We start from the raw sequence: 18,822 nt of genomic DNA, 5'->3' as shown, positions 1-18,822 counted from the left end.
TGGTGTGGAATATCTCTTTGGTCAGTTGGGGTCAGCTGTCCTGGCTTGGTCCCCTCCCACCCTTTAGCCACATCCAACCCTTTTGTTTTTGGGGCAGACTGAGAAAAACAGAAGGCCTTGAGGCTGTGCCAGAACTGCTCAGCAATAACTAAAAGGTCAGCATGTTCTTGAAGGTGTTTTGGCCACCAAGCAAAGCACAGAACAGCAGGGGAAGGAGTGTATATCTGCTGGCGGGTCGGAAGGCCGTACAGAGGGATCTGGATGAGCTGGATTGATGGGCTGAGGCCAGTTGTCTGAGGCTCAACAAGGCCAAGTCCCGGGTCCTGCACTTGGGTCACAACAACCCCATGAAGGCTCCGGGCTCAGGGAAGAGCGGCTGGAAAGCTGCTCGGCAGAAAGGGATCTGAGGGTGTTGACTGACAGCAGCTGAACAGGAGCCAGCGTGTGCCCAGGTGGCCAAAAAGGCCACCAGCATCCTGACGTGCACCAAGAATAGCACAGCCAGCAGCACCAGGGCAGTGATCATCCCCTTGTCCTCAGTGCTGGTGAGGCCCCACCTGGAATCCTGTGTTCAGTTTTGGGCCCCTCACTATAGGAAAGACCTTTACGTTCTGGAGCGAGTTCAGAGAAGGGCAATGGAGCTGGTGAAGAAGCTGGAGAAGAAGTCTTAGGAGGAGCGGCTGAGAGAGCTGGGGCTGTTTAGCCTGGAGAAAAGGAGGCTGAGGGGAGACCTTGTCACTGTCTATAACGGCCTGATAGGAGGTTGGAGCAGGGAGGGTGTTTGTGTCTTCTCCTGAGTAGCAAGTGATAGGACAAGAGGAAATGGCCTCAAGTTGTGCCAGGGGAGCTTTAGATTGGATATTAGGAAAAAATTCTTCTTGGAAATGGTTGTTGGGCATTGGAACAGGCTGCCCAGGGAAGTCACGGGGTCACCAGCCCTGTAGGTGTTTAAAAGGAGTTTAGATGAGGTTCTTAAGGGAGATGGTTTAGTGCTCGAGTCAGATTATGGTTGGACTCGATGATCCTGAGGGTCTCTTTCCACTGAAACGATTCTATGATTCTGTGATATCAACTGGATAATTCTTCTATCACTTCTTCTCAGTGCTCTTCATGTACCTGCCTCTTTGCCTACAGTGCTGAAACTTTTCTAATTAAGCACAGAAGTCTTGAATACTAGATGTAAATGATGGAAGTGACATGTCTTTATCAGTCTTGTCTGATACCTGCCAGTCCAGGCAAACACCTCAGGTATACTGGGGCCTCTCAAGGTTTGCATTGGATGCTTATAGTGAGACCATGGAGCTCAGCCTGAAAACCTGAGAACTCCCCTCAAAACCAAATCAAACTAAAAACAACAACAAGAACAAAAAACCCCACACTCTTTTTTTCTCAGATGAAATGATTCAATATTTCCAATAAAATGTCTGTGGAATTTCTATACTGTGAAAATATTAATTTTCAGAATGTGTATGTACTGTGGGAATTGAAACATTGACCTTTCCCTGTGCTTGCATTGCCACAATTCTGTCTATCATGCTGTGTATTTAATCCCCCTGAACATCCAGGAGTTTCTACCTGTCCTTGTTCAGCTCACGATGTCTGAAGTCATCTCTTCAGAAGCCTGTCTGGACATTTGCACTTTCCATTGCTCCCCAGAGGTTCTTCCTCCTCTCACTCTTTGCTCGTTCAGAGCCTCTCAGCTCTCTCCCTGCTTTGAGCTTCAGGCAGGTAACGTCTTTCAGCAGTTGCTGTCGTACTCCCTATAGGCGACTCAATTATGGCAATGGACCTCACTGGAAACTACTTAATTTAACCATAGAACTGAGAAACATCATTAAGTTCTATTGTGTTTTCTTTTTTTTCTCCTTTCTTTGTTTCCTCTAATTAAAAATTCCCCCGGTGCCTGTTTAATCCGGTTCTCTAAGGAAACATGAACTAATTCCTGCAAACAAGCTGTAACAATCAGGTGCAAACTTCCGTGCAGAATCTGATGTAAAGAAATGTGATGTAAATCCCAGGGGGCCAATGAGCAAAACAGGAAGTTTGGGGAGCTGATTAGAGATTTCCTGCTAACAATTTGAGTAGAGAAACATTCTTCACAGGAACTGCTCTGTTTCTGTTGTCGCCTTTTAGGTCTCCTCCTCTGCCTCTTTTTTCCTTTTTTTTTGTCTTGTTCCTCCACCTATTCTGTCTTCCAAAACCTTTCCAAGGGGAAGATTCCTTGAATCACAGACTAACTCAGGTTTGAACATCCTCTTGTCTCACTGTCCTGCTCAGGGCAGGGTGAACCAGGTGAGGTTGTCCAAGGCCTCTGCCCAGCTTTGCACCATCCACAAAGGAGCTGAAGGTTCACTCCGTCACCTCATTCAGGGGGAGAATAAAGACATTCACCAGTGCTGGCCCAAGTGCTGGTCCCTGAGGGATTCCACTGGTAACTGACTGCAGGGGGGGGCTTTGTACCACTGGTGACATTTGGGCTTCATCATCCAGCCAGCTTCCCACCCAGCATTCACTTCTTGAGCCCAGAGAGCACCAATCCCACTTTAAGGACACCATGGGAAACCATGTCTGACACCTTGCAAAATTCTATGTGCACAACATGCCTTTCTTTCCCTGCCCATTTGGGTTCAGCAATCCCTTTCTTGTTTTCCAAGTGCCTGGACATGGCTGCAGGAGGACTTGTCCCATTCCCTTCCCATGGAAGGACACAGGCTGACCAGCCTGTAATTCTCACAGTTCTCATTCCTGCCCTTCTTGAAGACAGGTTTGACAACTGCCTTTTCCAAGGACCTCAGAACCCCTCTGATTGCTCTGGCAGGTTTCAGACCACAATTCAGACTCACAGGTAAGGATGACATAGCAGACAGGAGCACGTGAGATTGATCTGCCTGGGCCAGTGGGGTTTGTTCCTGGAGTCACACACAGAAATGTCAGGTTCTGTCTGGTGTCCACATCTGAGCCGGCCTCGTGGACTCCTTATGCACCCAGGGATGTTCAGAGACAGAGTCTGTCCCTTTCACACACAGAGGCAGGAGTCACAGTGTCCATCTGGCCTCCTCTTGCCACTCAAAGGGACGGGAGACACCTCAGCCCTGTGGTGTGTCACCCTGCTCTGCACTCATCTGAGATGTCCCACGTCATGAGGAATGGACACAGGGACATTGGTTAAAGGAAGCACAACCGGTGCTGCATTTAGGCAGTTTCCATGGGATGTTACTCCCAATGAGAAACGACCTCAAGACCCTGTCTGTCCTACAGGCCAAAATGGAACCCACAGGAATAGCTCGTGGCGTTTCTGCTGACTCGGGTTCATCTCACCTCTCATGCATGATGTGCATGCTCACATCTCATCCGTATGATGCAACATGAACAGCTGAAATACTCATTCAGTGTCCCTCCATGGAGGGACAAAGAACCTCTCTGAGCTGGGGAGAGAGGAAATGTTGGTTGTGAGGGGCCAGTCCATGACGATGCCCTGGGGCAGCTTCCACGGGGTGTCCAGTGCACAGGGGCACAGCCCAGCCCCTGCTCTGCTGGTCCTGCAGGTCTCTGGCAGGAGGCCTGGCTGTGAGAGGACACTGCTGAGTGCCCAGCCCTGCACACACACACTGTGCAGCTGTACACTGGTGTCTGCATCTGTGGCCATTTTCGTGGGCAAGTTTTTGAGAGAATGTTTGTAAAAAGACCTAAACCTTGAGGGCCTGCCCATAGGAGATGACCTTTCTTTTTGGAAAGGCTGTTGTGAGGCCAGCTCTGTCACAGCAGTGCCCATGGCCTGTCCCTGCCTGCGCTCACAGGACTGACACACAGCAGGACGGTGACCAGGCTGCCAGAGCACTCAGGCCTTGCACCAACACAAGGGATGAGAAGGAGAGTGTGGGAGTGGAACGAGAACAGCTCTGGAAGGCCAAGCGCTGGTGCTCCCTGGCAGGGCTGCCAGGCTGGACTATCTTCCCCTCCTCCCATGTACACCGGAGCTGTCCCTGCAGCTCCAAACAGGCCTTGCAGGAAGGATATAGTGAAAAACAAGTCACTACAGAGCCATTTATTCTGTTTAAAGGCAAAGAGAGCATGGCTCCTGATTTACACTAGTGGTTATGAAAGAAAAGCAGACAGAGAATTAGAAAGGAGATGACAACATTATCACAATAAAAAAACAATCAATAACATATAATACAGATGACAGGCTGGATCTCTAATTAGTTACATTACAATTCCTATTCAGAAGCAGATAGGCAGTTTATTGCTTCAGAAAACACAGAGATATGAGTTTCCACAGGGCATCCTTGAGCTCCTGGTTCCTCATGCTGTAGATGAGGGGGTTCACTGCTGGAGGCACCAATGCGTATAGAACAGACACCACCAGGTCCAGGGATGGGGAGGAGATGGAGGGGGGCTTCAGGTAGGCAAACATGGCAGTGCTGACAAAGAGGGAGACCACGGCCAGGTGAGGGAGGCACGTGGCAAAGGCTTTGTGCCGTCCCTGCTCAGAGGGGATCCTCAGCACGGCCCTGAAGATCTGCACATAGGACAGCACGATGAACACAAAACACCCAAATCCTAAACAGACAGTAACCACAATAAGCCCAGCTTCCCTGGAGTAGGACTGTGAGCAGGAGAGCTTGAGGATCTGGGGGATTTCACAGAAGAACTGGTCCAGGGCATTGCCCTTGCACAGTGGCAGTGAAAATGTATTGGCCGTGTGCAGCAGAGCATGGAGAAACCCAGTGGCCCAGGCAGCTGCTGCCATGTGGACACAAGCTCTGCTGCCCAGGAGGGTCCCGTAGTGCAGGGGTTTGCAGATGGCAACGTAGCGGTCGTAGGACATGACAGTGAGAAGAAAATATTCTGCTGAAATGAAAAAGAGAAACAAAAGCATCTGTGCAGCACATCCTATATATGAGATGGCCCTGGTGTCCCAGAGGGAATTGGCCATGGACTTGGGGACAATGGTGGAGATGGAGCCCAGGTCGAGGAGGGCGAGGTTGAGCAGGAAGAAGTACATGGGGGTGTGGAGGTGCTGGTCACAGGCTATGGTGGTGATGATGAGGCCGTTGCCCAGGAGGGCAGCCAGGTAGATGCCCAGGAAGAGCCAGAAGTGCAAGAGCTGCAGCTCCCGTGTGTCTGCGAACGCCAGGAGGAGGAACTGGGTGATGGAGCTACTGTTGGACATTTGCTCTATCCAAGCATGTGCACTGTCATAGGAGGAAAAGATAGTGACAATTTAGGGGAGACTTCTCTGGGGAAAACCAAAGCCATTTCCCACAGACCCTCCCACAAAGAGACCCTTTTCTTTTTCCGGGAGAATGTCCTGGCTGGAGCCCTCGTTGGTGCTTGATGATTGTGCAATGAAGATCAGGGTCTCTGCCCAGGGACTCTTGAGGAGTCAGCCTGACCCTGTGTGATGGGTGGGGCAGGGGCCAGTCCTGGGGTTCAGCTTTGTCAGATGGAACCTCTCCTGGTGCAGAAGGGACTGTCAGCATCTGTACCCGCAGGGCTGAGAAACTGAGTTTGAGAGGTTTGGCGTTTCTACAGCTCCTTCTGCCCTCCCACCCTGAAGAGTGTTGTTGGGTGTCAGAAACCCTCAGCATTTCTGCTGCACTCAGGGAGAACAGAGCGAGTCCTGCGAGACCAGAGGATGCCTGTGGGTCAGTGCAGAGTGAGGGCAGCCGGTCTGTCCCTCTGTCTTGCTGCAGTTGCCCTGGGCTGGCACCTTTCTGAGATGGAGGCTGATCACACTGCCATGTTACCCTGAAAAGCCACCAGGCACTGCTGAGAGCAGAGGGACCCACCTCAGACCTCAACATGTCTCACCCTTTCCTCAGGTCTCAGCATCCCACGTTTAGCCAAGAAACTGCTGATCTCACAAACCAACAGCATTTTCTGTCACAGCATCTCTCTGCTCCTCCATGGGGCTTTCACATAACAAACAGATGCTGTAGGACAGGTTTGCATCCTGGAGGGTAGTTCAGAGCTTCTAAGGAAACTCCCAGGAGATATCCAAGTGTCCTAATAATGCCATTTAATTCAGGGAGACTCAGCTCATTCCCCAGCCCCACACACTGCATTGCCCACAGCCCCACAGGTCAGAGCAAAGCTGGGACACGTGTTCCCATGGACACAGCTGCAGGAAAGGACCCACAAGATCAGGCTGTGACTCTGCAGCTGAAACTCCCATCCCCAGAGAGCCTGACAGCAAGAACCAGATCACACCAGCAGTGACCCAGAGCAGTGGAGCAAGAAGGAAACTGCGGTGAGGGTGGGTGTGAGAGAGGCCAGGGCAGAGGCAGCCGGGCACTCAGACAGCGTCACCCTTCCCCAGCTGTGCAGCCACCTCCCACACACCAGCATTGCCGGGCAGCTGCTCTCAGCCCCTGTGCTCTGCAGAGGGAACTGGAGCTCTGGCTGCACAGGAGCTGCTTCATGCCTTGGAGCCCCCGGCCCTGAGGGCAGAGGCTTTGCTGGGTGGGAGAGGAGGCGAGGGGGCTGCTCACAGGAGGGATCTGCACTGCGGGGATCATACGGAGTTTTCTGTGTTCTCCCTCCCAGAACAATTCTGAGTTTAGTTTCCTCTCATTTCTGATCATTTCCCTGCTGCCTGGAGATTTTCCTCCTGGGAGGTGTTTCCCTGTCCATGTCTTTTCCCTGTCAGCACTCAGACCCCATCCCACCCTCTGTGCCCTCACCCTGGCCCTACAGATCCTGCCTGTTCACAGGGCACTGCCTGGGGGCATCTTCCTGTTTGCAATTTGGAAAACAGGTCAGCTAAAATCAAAGCTGACAGGTCCAGCAAATGTGATGCAGGTGCTGTTCACAGGCAGCGGGGTGGTGAAGGGATGTTATCAGCCTTCTGGCAGATGTACTCCTCAATGAAATTTGCAGTTCGGGAGTCTCAGTGACTTGTTTAAGCATGAGAGCTCATTTTCATTTTTTCCTTTCCTGCACCCCCCACCCCTTGGGAAAGGAAACTGAAAAGACAGACTCAGGAAAGCTCCTTATCTTTATGGTAATCCTGCATTGATGTTGTCCTTGGGGCATCCCCTTGTAAAAGTCCTGGGGGTGATCTAAGCAGCCCTGACCCACACAGCACCCCCTCAACAGCACAAGCACCTTTCCTGCCCTGATAGGGGTGGCTCCTTCTCCCCACAGCACCGTGGGCATCTGCCCGGACAGAGACCCTGCTCTGCAGGACAGCCCTGGGCACCCCTGGGTGCTCACCCACCTTCACAGCTGTTCAAAATCGCCTGACAAGAGCCCCCTCCTTACAGATCCCTCAAGCTGTGGCTGTGCCAGTTTTAGGAAACACCTCCACGAGTTACAGCTGCATTGCCCTGCACCCAGAAACCTACCGGGTCAAGGGCTGCAAAGATTTCTCCTCCAGTGAGCTCTCAGTTATCCTCCCCATCCTGACCACCTTTAAACTCTCTCTGCCTTGCTCGTCTCCCTGAGATCCCCAGGCAGAGCCCTCAGCCCTGCTGCGCTTTGCAGAGGAGCTGCTCCTGGGCAGAGCTGTCTCTCTGCAGCGCTGCCGCTTGCCATGAGCTCCCTGTGTCCCAGGAGCCCAGCCCAGCTCAGCAGCACTGGAGCAGCCCATGATGTCCCTTCCTCTGTCCCCTCTGGGCTGCCTCCACCTGTCCCTGGGGCTCCAGGGGCACATCCTTTGAAACAACCTGAAGTAATCAGTGATGACGATTCTCTCTCCTCTGCACAGACACTTCTTGCCAGCATTGTGTTCTTTGTGTTAAAAAATAAACTGGTGTGAGAATCATCTTTTCGTGTCCCGTCATTAGACAGGACACCAGGAAGGTTACAGCAAAGGATCTAATTTCTCCAAGCTGGAAGGGGGAAATCTTCATTTCAAGGAATTTAGGCATTTTATTCTGGTTTTATACTCCTAGGTCTAGAGAGACATTCAGCAATCTTTGGCCATCCCGTGTCTGTGCTCTGAAGCAAAGCATTTGCACACATGGGCTCTTGGACACTTGGTACCAGGTTTCCATGGGGCGACTCAGAGGTTTCCTGGTGCCACAGCTGGGGTGGTTCAGCCCAGATGTGAGGCAATGGCCTCAGCCAGGGACCTGACTGGCTGAGCTGGAGCTGTCAGTGTTACAGACAGAGCTGTGACACGGATGGAATAAACTGCCAAGGCAGGGTGGCAGAAGTTAGTTCATCTGGCCTGCAAGGACAGCAGCCTCCAAGCACAGCAACAGTCCAGAGCAAAACTCCGTCTAGACCTGTAAGACAATTCAAGGGCCCCATAATGAGCTGTTCCTAGTTCAGGAAAGGAGAAACAAAGACACCTTGTGGCCACTCATTGATTTAATAATGGATAGAAGTGATATTCTCTGTGTCTCTTGTACTCCATCTTCACCAGCAAGGTCTCCCAGGCCTCTGTCACTGGAGGCAGAACAACCAGCAGTGGATGGGGATCAAGTCAGGGGTCGCTGGAGCTAACACAATCCTTTCCAGTCTATGGGACAGGAGGGGCAGCATCCCAGGAGCTGAGACAGCAGGACCATGTCACAGTGAGGACACTCTCCTCTCTACCATCTTTGAAAGCTCATGGAGACTGGGGGCACTCCTTGACCACTGGCAGCTCTCACACAGTGTGTGCACTTTTCAAAAATGGCCAATGGGTGAGCAGGGGAACTAAGGGCTGTGCCCCAGAACATGTTCACTGGGACCCCATTTCTGAGTGTGTGAAAGAGAAGGTGACAGGGTTTACCCAGGGCAGGTTGTGCCTGTCCATCCTCTTTGCTTTCTGTGAGGAAAGGACAGGGTTGCAGGACGTGGGGAGAGCAGTGGTGGTCTGTTACCTGGAAGTCAGCAAGGCATTCAGCATCATCCCCCACACTACTCTTGTGTCCAAGGTAGGATATTATGGTCTGCATTGCTATGCAAGTAGATGTGTAAAAACAATCTGGATGGTTGGGCTTGGAAAGGTGCTACAGAAAGGGAGAAACTTTCCAATCCTGAGGACAGTCAAGCCCTGGAAGCTGTTTCCCAGGGGTGCGCATCCACTCTACCCCAGAAAGTGCCCATATATGTGTTTGGATAAAGTCCTGAGTAATCTGGTCTGACTCTGCTTTGATCATGAGGTTGGTCAAGACACCTCCTGATGTCCCTTTGAGCCTGAATGATGCTGTCATTCCATCCCCTTCATGTTTTCCATTTAGACAAAGCTCTCAGGTTCTCTCTGACCACAGAAATAATTTACATGAGGTGCAGGGCTGCTTTACAAGTACCCCCAAAAAGCCCTGACCACAGAAATAATTTACATGACGTGCAGGGCTGCTTTACAAGTCCCCTCAAATAGCCCTGACCACAAGTTTTGAATCCCTTTCCATTTGTCCTGACCCAAGATCTTCTTTTTTGCTGTCTCAATGCCCTTCCAGAAAGAACAGCCCACCTTGCTAATCCTTTCAGAGCAGGTTGTTCAACAGGTGTCAGCATCCATGTATAGACTCTGCACATCAACCAGACATCAAATCCATTATTACAGAAATGGTGACAAGGCACTTGACCAGCTTCTTGCACCCAGGAATCAGCATTTCTTGTCTGCTGAGATTACAGTGAACATCTAAACTGTAAGTGCAGAGCATGTGAGTCCTCGTTGGGTATCCTGGCTTGTCTCATGACCCATGTGGTGCTTCAGGCTGTGAAGAGAATCAAAACCAACTTTTTGACTGGGGTAGTTTCATTTTACATGTGCCACACAGGGCAGATGAAGGGAGCTCAGAACTCCAGACTCTGCTGCACTGTTGGGACTTGAGAGACTGGAAATGCAGGTAACAGTGTTGTGTCAGTGCACACCACATAAGCATTCTGGCTTCCTTTGTGCCTTTGTACCAAAGCTCAGCCAGCTCAGATTTTGGAAGGATTGCTTCAAACCTCTGTGACCCAAATCTCTACAACTGTCTCTCCTCAACAGTCTTTTACCCCAGGAAGGGGAAAACTTCCAATGCAGGCACCGAGCCAGTGCCCAACCTGCCTGGGGAGCCAGGACAGTTGTGCCACACAACAGCAGCCTCTGAGGGAAGCTGGAGGCGACGGAATGGAAATGGCTTCAACCCAAATCATAGAATCAGAGAATCAGATAATCATACAATCAAAGAATCATAAAATCATTTAGGCTGGAAAAGACCCTTAAGAACATGGATTCCAACCATAAATCAAACACTGTCAAGTCCACCACTAAACCATACCCCAAAGCCCCACATCTCTGCCTCTTTTAAATATCTCCAGCAATGGAAGCCCAAATCCTGAGCTGACAGGACACCATTGGCTGCAGTTAGACACAAAATACCTGTCATGACTGTGAGTTCAGATCTCGCTGGCAGAATGTCTCACACCCCTCACTGAGGAGGGCAGGGTGTTGGGGAGATGGGAGCATGTTTCAGTTTCCCAGATCACAGGACAGAGCCCAAGCCATCCTTCCCTTCAGCTCTGGCATCCCATTTCCTGAGATGAAAAGCTGGTGGGCCTTCTGTGGATAATCATGTTAAAACGCACCAATAATCCTTCAAGTGTTTGTGTAATTTGTCTAGCAATGCCAGTTTTTAAAGAAAAAAAAAGTTTAGCATGCTTATATTTAAATATCTGTAAAATGATACTCTGCATCTGTGGTAGCCCCTCTGGCAGGGCCAATCCAATAGGTATTTGCAGCATAAGGTACGATACCCCATCCATAAGTACACATCTAAGTGGTTCAGATGAAGGGTCGTCTGGCAAAAATCACCCTGTTCCTCCCCAGGTGCACGGACACTGCTCATGTGCCTCTCCAGAGAGCGGCAGAAGCTGGATGCCCTTCTTGGGACAGACTCCTTCCAGGAGAGACACAGCAATGCGCGTAACTCATCAGGTTTTTACGGCACTGCACTCACTATCAGTTTTGACATATTCGGTGCTTTCCTCTGACTACTCTTTCTGCACAAATGCTCACAAAAAGACACCCATTTAGTAAAACATGGTCATAAAGGGGCTGTTATGGACAAGAAAGCTCACCATGAACTCTGGGGTGAGCGAGGAAGTTTATAGTAAGCACCAGGAAGAACCAAAGAGCTCAAGGCCTCTTCTGAAGAGCAGGAGGCCCTGAGCAGCAGAGATTGGCCATGTGTGGTGTGGGAGAGGGTTGGGGCATGTCAGGGAGAAGCAATGAGATGGCTGATGGCTTTAGTGAACCCTTACAGCCATGGCTGAGCCCAGGAATGGAAAGCAGCTGTTGTCTGCAGGTGGAGGAGGAATAGGAGCAAGACTTTCCTGGGAATATGGAAGGAAGGAAGAAAGGCCTCTCTTGGGCTAATCATATATGGCAGTGACATTTCCATCTTGTGGGCATGGCTGTGCCTGGGAGATGGGGAATGGCTGCTGCTGGGGGTGGCTGTGCTCAGGCATGGCCCATGAGGTTTCCCTGCTCTGCTCCTCTCTTACACTGCCCAGTCCTGGATGGACCTCAGGAAATATCCATGAACCTGGTGGATGCATGAACATCCTGGAGTGATGGGATATGGATCCAAATAGAGGATTCAAGCAAGTTTGAGACTGGGACATTGAGGTGATTGGTGACCATTGCCAGGGGTATAAAAGAAGATTGATGAGTTGTGAAGAACTCACAGGCATTTCCAACTCCACAGAAAACCAGAGCCTTGCAGCTAAAGCAACAGCACTTGACATAAAACCCACCCCCAAAACACAAAACACTCACACTGACCACACAAAAAGCCTTGAAAAACATTTGAGAAAAATCTACCAGGTCCCAGGGGTCAAGTCTCAGCCATTCTGGTGATAAACAAGCATCAAGGGCTGACAGGGCATCAGAGCCACCTCCACATTGCCCTCACCACCTGTAACCAGTGTCTCCAAGTCTTTCCTTCAGGGAAAGGGACAGGGACCTCGACTGGTTGTTTCCTTCACAGCTGTGTCAGTGCTGGCCCTTCATGGGGTCCCAAGCACCCTCAGAAACTAGAGTTCCACTTCTGCCTTTCACTTCATCAGAGGTTTGTTCCTTCTTTCAGCAGCTGCAGTTCAGGATCACGGCAGCAGAGGGCTCATTAACATCCAAAATGCCCTTACAAGCCAAGGCTCTGTGCATCATTTTCCTAAAGGCTTCAAGTCTGGTCTTGATGATTAGGGAGATTTCAGGAATAGCCAAATAGAGAGCATTTCCATAATAAAGAAGAATAAATCAGTATTTCCTCTATTGTCTTTGCCCCTCTCCCTCCTCCCCGTTTCCCAAAGAGGTGGTATCTTATTGATCTGGAGCATTTTCTGATGAAGACAAAACAATATGTGTAGGAAAGTGGGTGCCTGATGCACCACTTGAGTGAGGAGACATGCCAGGACAGCTCAAAGGAATGACACTCCTCTGGAGCACAAGGCTGTCCTGCAAGGCTTCTCAGATTTCCTGAGCTCCTTCACCCTTCAGACAGACTTCCATGTCACCACCTGTATTGGCTGCTGTCCCTCAGTATGTCAAAGTCTTCTCCTCTGGAGCCCACCAGCCTGTGCTCTGCTGCTGGCCTTCCTCCCTCCCCTCTGGTGCCTGGAATGCCACTGTTGCCTGGTCACCACAGTCAAGGTGGACACTGATGTGCACATCCCTCACCAGCTCTTCTTTGTTTCCCAGTTCCACATCCAGGTGAGCATCACCCTTGTTGGCCCACCAGGCAGACAAGTTAAGCAGTCGGCTCAAGATCCTCTGGACTGTTGATACCCACTGCTTTGCCTGGCCAGTGAATGCCAGGGCAATTACAGTTCCCTATAGGAACCTGCTCATTTACTGGTGACTTCCTCAGGTTGCTGACAGAAGATCTTTTCCATTTCTTCTCCATGATCAAGTAGTTTGTAACACCCAACACATTGTCACCATCTACTGGGTTTACATGGCAAAGTCTTGTAACTGGGGATGAGTGTGGGTGTGCTACAGTTGTCACCTCTCTGAGAAGACAACAGGAGTTTGATGTCAGACAGAGCCGATATGAGCTGGCTCCAAGATGGACCCACTCCTTGCCAAATCTGAGCCACTCAGGGATGCTGGCAGCACCTCTGTGATATTGTATTTGAGAAAGGGTAAAAAACGCTGCACAACAGCAGGTGGGAGAGAGCAGGGAGGAAATGTGAGAGAAAAATTGCTGCAGACACCAAGGTCATATCCCATAGGACCCAAGCAGGTCCCTCAGCAGGCCAAAGCCTGCTCTCCTGAAATCCTGCTCTTTGCCTTGTTAGCATCTTCCAGGAGCCTCAACTCTCCTTTCTCATCTCTGACTGTTCCACCCCTGACCAACCCTTTCTGGTTTGTAAGTGTGAAGTCCCACAGGGCACCTCACCTCACTGACTCCTCAGTCACCCGTGTCAGGAAGATGTTGTCCATGAGCTCCAAAACCCTCCTGGATGGCTGGTACCTTGCAGATATTGGGATATCTTAGATTTGCCATGAGGACACTGCCTGGAAACATGAGGCTTCTTTCCTTTGTCTGAAGGAGGCCTCATCTAATTCCTCTTCCTCATCAGTGAGTCAATAGCTGATGTCCACCCACCACAACTTTGCCCATGTCGTTCTGCCCTTTCATGCTGACTCCTCAACTTTCAGCTGATATTCTCTGTCCCCAGGCAGAGCTCCACGCATTCCTGCTGCCGTCCCACATGAAGGGAAACTTCCCCTCTAAGTCCAGACCTCTGGCATTACGAGCACTAGCCCCCCAAGACCGCAAAGTTTCTCCTGCAGGTGGTATTCGTAGTGTCCTGTAACTCCTCATGCTGTTTTCTTGGGATAGATGCTCTCATCAGCATAAACCGTCTGCATGTAAACACTAACAGCTGGAGCTTCTTCTCCCCTTGGCTGTGGCTGTTGTCTCCAGCTCTGATGCCTGTGAGGAGACACCTTGTCCTTACAGCACGGGGGCCTCATGGCCTCCTTGTCCCCAGCCAGGAACCTGGGAGGTGTGGGACCATAGTCCTGCCCTTGGCCTTGCACAGCCCCACATCACACTGTCCCAGGAAGGGCCCTGGGCAACGTGGGAGGGACAGGATCTGCCTTCCCAGGGTTGGGGGTCAGGGCTTGGCCCTTTGGTTAATGAAACACATCCAGGTTTACTCAGCATCAGAGAGACCTTCACCTTGCTTGTCCTGACCTGTCATCTCTGCCTCCAGTTTTCTTCTCTAACCAGACCCTGGGGTCAGTTCCTCAGTAGTGTTCCTCAGGGGAACCCAGTAACATTACAAGAAACTTTGGAGTTTGAATCTGACTTGGACTTCTTGAGAGGTTTCTTCAGCTTCCTCCAGGGACTGAAGTTCATGGACTCAGCACCAAACCCACCAGAGGGGTCATTAAAGTGCCTTGGGCTGCTCCTGTGCTGCTGAGCTGGGCTGGGCTCCTGGGACAGAGGGAGCTCATGGCAAGCAGCAGCGCTGCAGAGAGACAGCTCTGCCCAGGAGCAGCTCCTCTACAAAGCACAGCAGGGCTGAGGGCTCTGCCTGGGGATCTCAGGGAGACGAGCAAGGCAGAGAGAGATGAAAGGTGGTCAGGATGGGGAGGATGACTGAGAGCTCACTGGAGGAGAAATCTTTGCAGCCCTTGCCATGGTAAGTCTCTGGGTGCAGGGCAATGAGGCTGTAGCTCCTGGAGGCATCTCCTCAAGTTAGCACAGGCACAGCTTGAGGGATCTGTAAGGAGGGGGCTCTTGTCAGGCAATGGTGAACAGCTGTGTAGCAGGGTGAGCACCCAGCGGTGCCCAGGGCTGTCCTGCAGAGCAGGGTCCCTGCACCCCAGGGCTGTGCCGGGGCAGGGACTCTGCTGCCTGCCAGGGTCAGCGCTCAGCCTGCCCGGGGAGATCCCAACACCACTGATAGGGGAAGCTGTGGGGGGAAGGAGTGACCCCTATTCGGGCAGGAAAGGTGCTTCTGCTGTGGAGAGGATGCTATATGGGTCAGGGCTGCTCACAGCTCCAGATCACCCCCAGGAGTTTTCAAAGTGGATGCCTCAAGCAGAAGATCAATGCAAGGATTACCAGAGAGATAGGGAGCTTTCCTGAGCCTGCCTTTTCAGTTTCCTATCCCAAGTGTTGGGGGGTGCAGGAAAGGATAAAATGAACATGAGGTCTCATGCTTAAACAAGTCACTGATTCTCCTGAACTGCAACTCCGATTAATCATCACATCTGCCAGAAGCCTCATAACATCCCTTCAGCTGCTGCTCTGCCTCTGCACAGCACCTGCATCACATTGGCTATACCTGTCAGAATTAGTCTGACCTGTACTTTTCCCCAGTCTTCAAACAGGAAGATGCCCCCAGGCAGTGCCCTGTGAACAGGCAGGATCTGTAGGGCCAGGGTGAGGGCACAGAGGGTGGGATGGGGTCTGTGAGCGCTGACAGGGAAGAGACATGGACAGGGAAACACCTCCCAGGGGGAAAATCTCCAGGCAGCAGGGAAATGATCAGAAATGAGAGGAAACTAAACTCAGAATTGTTCTGGGAGGGAGAACACAGAAAACTCCGTATGATCCCCGCAGTGCAGATCCCTCCTGTGAGCAGCCCCCTCGCCTCCTCTCCCACCCAGCAAAGCCTCTGCCCTCAGGGCCGGGGGCTCCAAGGCATGAAGCAGCTCCTGTGCAGCCAGAGCTCCAGTTCCCTCTGCAGAGCACAGGGGCTGAGAGCAGCTGCCCGGCAATGCTGGTGTGTGGGAGGTGGCTGCACAGCTGGGGAAGGGTGACGCTGTCTGAGTGCCCGGCTGCCTCTGCCCTGGCCTCTCTCACACCCACCCTCACCGCAGTTTCCTTCTTGCTCCACTGCTCTGGGTCACTGTTGGTGTGATCTGGTTCTTGCTGTCAGGCTCTCTGGGGATGGGAGTTTCAGCTGCAGAGTCACAGCCTGATCTTGTGGGTCCTTTCCTGCAGCTGTGTCCATGGGAACACGTGTCCCAGCTTTGCTCTGAGCTGTGGGGCTGTGGGCAATGCAGTCTGTGGGGCTGGGGAATGAGCTGAGTCTCCCTGAATCAAATGGCATCGTTAGGACTCTTGGCTGTCTCCTTGAGTGTTTTTTTTCCAAGCTGTGAGCTTCCCTCCAGGATGCAAACCTGTCCTATAGCACGTTAGCATTATCTGAATTGCTCATGCAGAAGTGCAGAGATGCTATGATGGAAGAAATGCTGTTTGGTTTGTGAAATGAGCCGTGTGTGTCCTGGGCTAAACATGGGGTGCTGAGACCTTAGGAAAGGGTGGGACATGTCATGGTCTGAGGTGGGTCCCTCTGCTCTCAGCAGTGCCCAGTGGCTTTTCAGGGTAACATGAAAGCAGTGTGATCACCATCTCAGAAAGGTGCCAGCCCAGGGCAGCTGGAGCAAGACAGAGGGACAGAGCAGCTGCCCTCATTCTGCACTGACCCACAGGCATCCTCTGGTCTCGCAGGACTCGCTCTGTTCTCCCTGAGTGCAGCAGAAATGCTGAGGGATTCTGACACCCAAGAACACTCCCCAGGGTGGGAGGGGAGAAGGAGCTGTAGAAATGCCAAACCTCTCAAACTCAGTTTCTCAGGCCTGGGGGTACAGATGCTGACAGTCCCTTCTGCAGCAGGAGCGGTTCCATCTGACAAAGCTGAACCCCAGGACTGGCCCCGGCCCCACCCCATCACACAGGGTCAGGCTGACTCCTCATGACCCCTGGGCAGAGACCCTGCTCTTCATTGCACACTCATCAAGCACCGACAAGGGCTCCAGCCAGGATGTTCTCCTGGAAAAAGAAAAGGGTCTCTTTGTGTGATGGGGTGGAGGGTCTGTGGGAAATGGCTTTGGTTTTTCCCAGACAAGTCTCATCTAAACCGTCACTGTCTTTTCCTCCTTGCACAGGTCCTCATGCCCACAGGCAGCAAATGTCCAACAGCAGCTCCATCACCCAGTTCCTCCTCCTGGCGTTCCCAGACACACGGGAGCTGCAGCTCTTGCACTTCTGGCTCTTCCTGGGCATCTACCTGGCTGCCCTCCTGGGCAACGGCCTCATCATCACCACCATAGCCTGTGACCAGCACCTCCACACCCCCATGTACTTCTTCCTGCTCAACCTCGCCCTCCTCGGCCTGGGCTCCATCTCCATCACTGTACCCAAATCCATGGCCAATTCCCTCTGGGACACCAGGCCTATCTCATATATAGGATGTGCTGCACAGATGCTTTTGTTTCTCTTTTTCATTTCAGCAGAATATTTTCTTCTCACCATCATGTCCTACGACCGCTACGTTGCCATCTGCAAACCCCTGCACTACGGGACCCTCCTGGGCAGCAGAGCTTGTGTCCACATGGCAGCAGCTGCCTGGGCCACTGGGTTTCTCAGTGCTCTGCTGCACACGGCCAATACATTTTCACTGCCACTGTGCAAGGGCAATGCCCTGGACCAGTTCTTCCGTGAAATCCCCCAGATCCTCAAGCTCTCCTGCTCACAGTCCTACTCCAGGGAAGCTGGGCTTCTTGTGGTTAGTGTCTCTTTATCATTTGGGTGTTTTGTGTTCATCATGCTGTCCTATGTGCAGATCTTCAGGGCCGTGCTGAGGATCCCCTCTGAGCAGGGACGGCACAAAGCCTTTGCCACGTGCCTCCCTCACCTGGCCGTGGTCTCCCTGTTTGTCAGCACTGCCATGTTTGCCTACCTGAAGCCCCCCTCCATCTCCTCCCCATCCCTGGACCTGGTGGTGTCTGTTCTGTACTCAGTGGTGCCTCCAGCAGTGAACCCCCTCATCTACAGCATGAGGAACCAGGAGCTCAAGGAGTCCATTAGGAAAGTGATTTCATGGGCGTTTGTCAATACTGACCATCTTTCCATCACTGTCCACAAATGATGTCTAATTGTATCCCAATGCAGGCCTGTACCCTGTTTTATCCCTTTTACTTTGTTAGTATAACCCATATTGTTATTTATGGTTATTATGTTTGTACATAACTGTTCATGTTTAGCTCACTATCCTGAATAATGAACCCATTATAAATAGTTTTAAAACACCTGAAACCTGTATAAATGTTTTTCTAACACTGTGTCAGAGCTTAGTCTCCCATAGCATCTCTGTAACAAAATGACATCTCCAGAGTGCAGTTCCTCAAGATTTGGTTGTTCTTCCAAAGCTGTTTTCAACAACAGGCCCAGGAATTTCCCTCAAAAGGGCCTGAGGAAAAAGCTCGATGTCACCTTGGAAGCTGATTCACAACAGAGTTCTGATTTAAGACACAACCCTTGCTGTCTGTTGACAGTGGAGATGGGGAGTGGTCATGAGATACAGCCACACTGGGCTGTCCTAGTGCATGATGGGGCAGAGGACAATCCTCCAGGAGAGGAATCTGGAGCTGCCCAAGAGCCCGTGAGATACACACGGACCGGCTGTGCCTGAGGTGGGCAGTGACAGGACCCCACAGAGTGAGACATGGCCCAAGGCGGAGTCATCAAAGGGAAAGCACTAAATGCAGGTATCTGCAGGGAAACAAAGATGGACACAGACAATCTGACACAGACCAACTCCAACAGGCAACAGCACCCTCACAGCCACCACACCAACAGCAGCACTTACACAACCATGAGCAACAGAACTGACCCTGTCCTGTTGCCCCTCTCAGACTGATCTGGTGTGAAGGTTGCACGAGTGGTCATGCCAGGTAGAACTTACCTGCAGTTTCACACACCCCTGTGGTCCCTCCAGTGTGGACCCGGGGTTTGGGTCAGCCCAGACTCAGAGATATTACCCACTTGGACATTCCAACTCTGGGTTTCTCCAGATCCTGGTGTCCTCCTCCTCCTTGCTAGCCTCACTTAGAATTGACCAAGAAGGTGTGTACATGCCATCACACCCAAA

At 51.6% G+C, this 18,822-nt stretch overlaps 1 protein-coding gene across 1 annotated transcript; it reads left to right on the top strand.

Moving 5' to 3' along the window:
* The first annotated feature begins 16,860 nt into the window (after positions 1-16,860).
* LOC135999530 (olfactory receptor 14J1-like) lies at positions 16,861-17,820 on the top strand. Its single transcript, XM_065653100.1, has one exon. It carries the CDS (start codon positions 16,861-16,863, stop codon positions 17,818-17,820), a length of 960 nt encoding a protein of 319 aa, XP_065509172.1.
* The last annotated feature ends 1,002 nt before the right edge of the window (positions 17,821-18,822 follow it).

Source organism: Caloenas nicobarica, chromosome 28, assembly GCF_036013445.1.
Source record: "Caloenas nicobarica isolate bCalNic1 chromosome 28, bCalNic1.hap1, whole genome shotgun sequence".
NCBI classification, from domain to species: Eukaryota; Metazoa; Chordata; class Aves; order Columbiformes; family Columbidae; genus Caloenas; species Caloenas nicobarica.
This window is presented reverse-complemented; position numbering and strand designations above follow the sequence as displayed.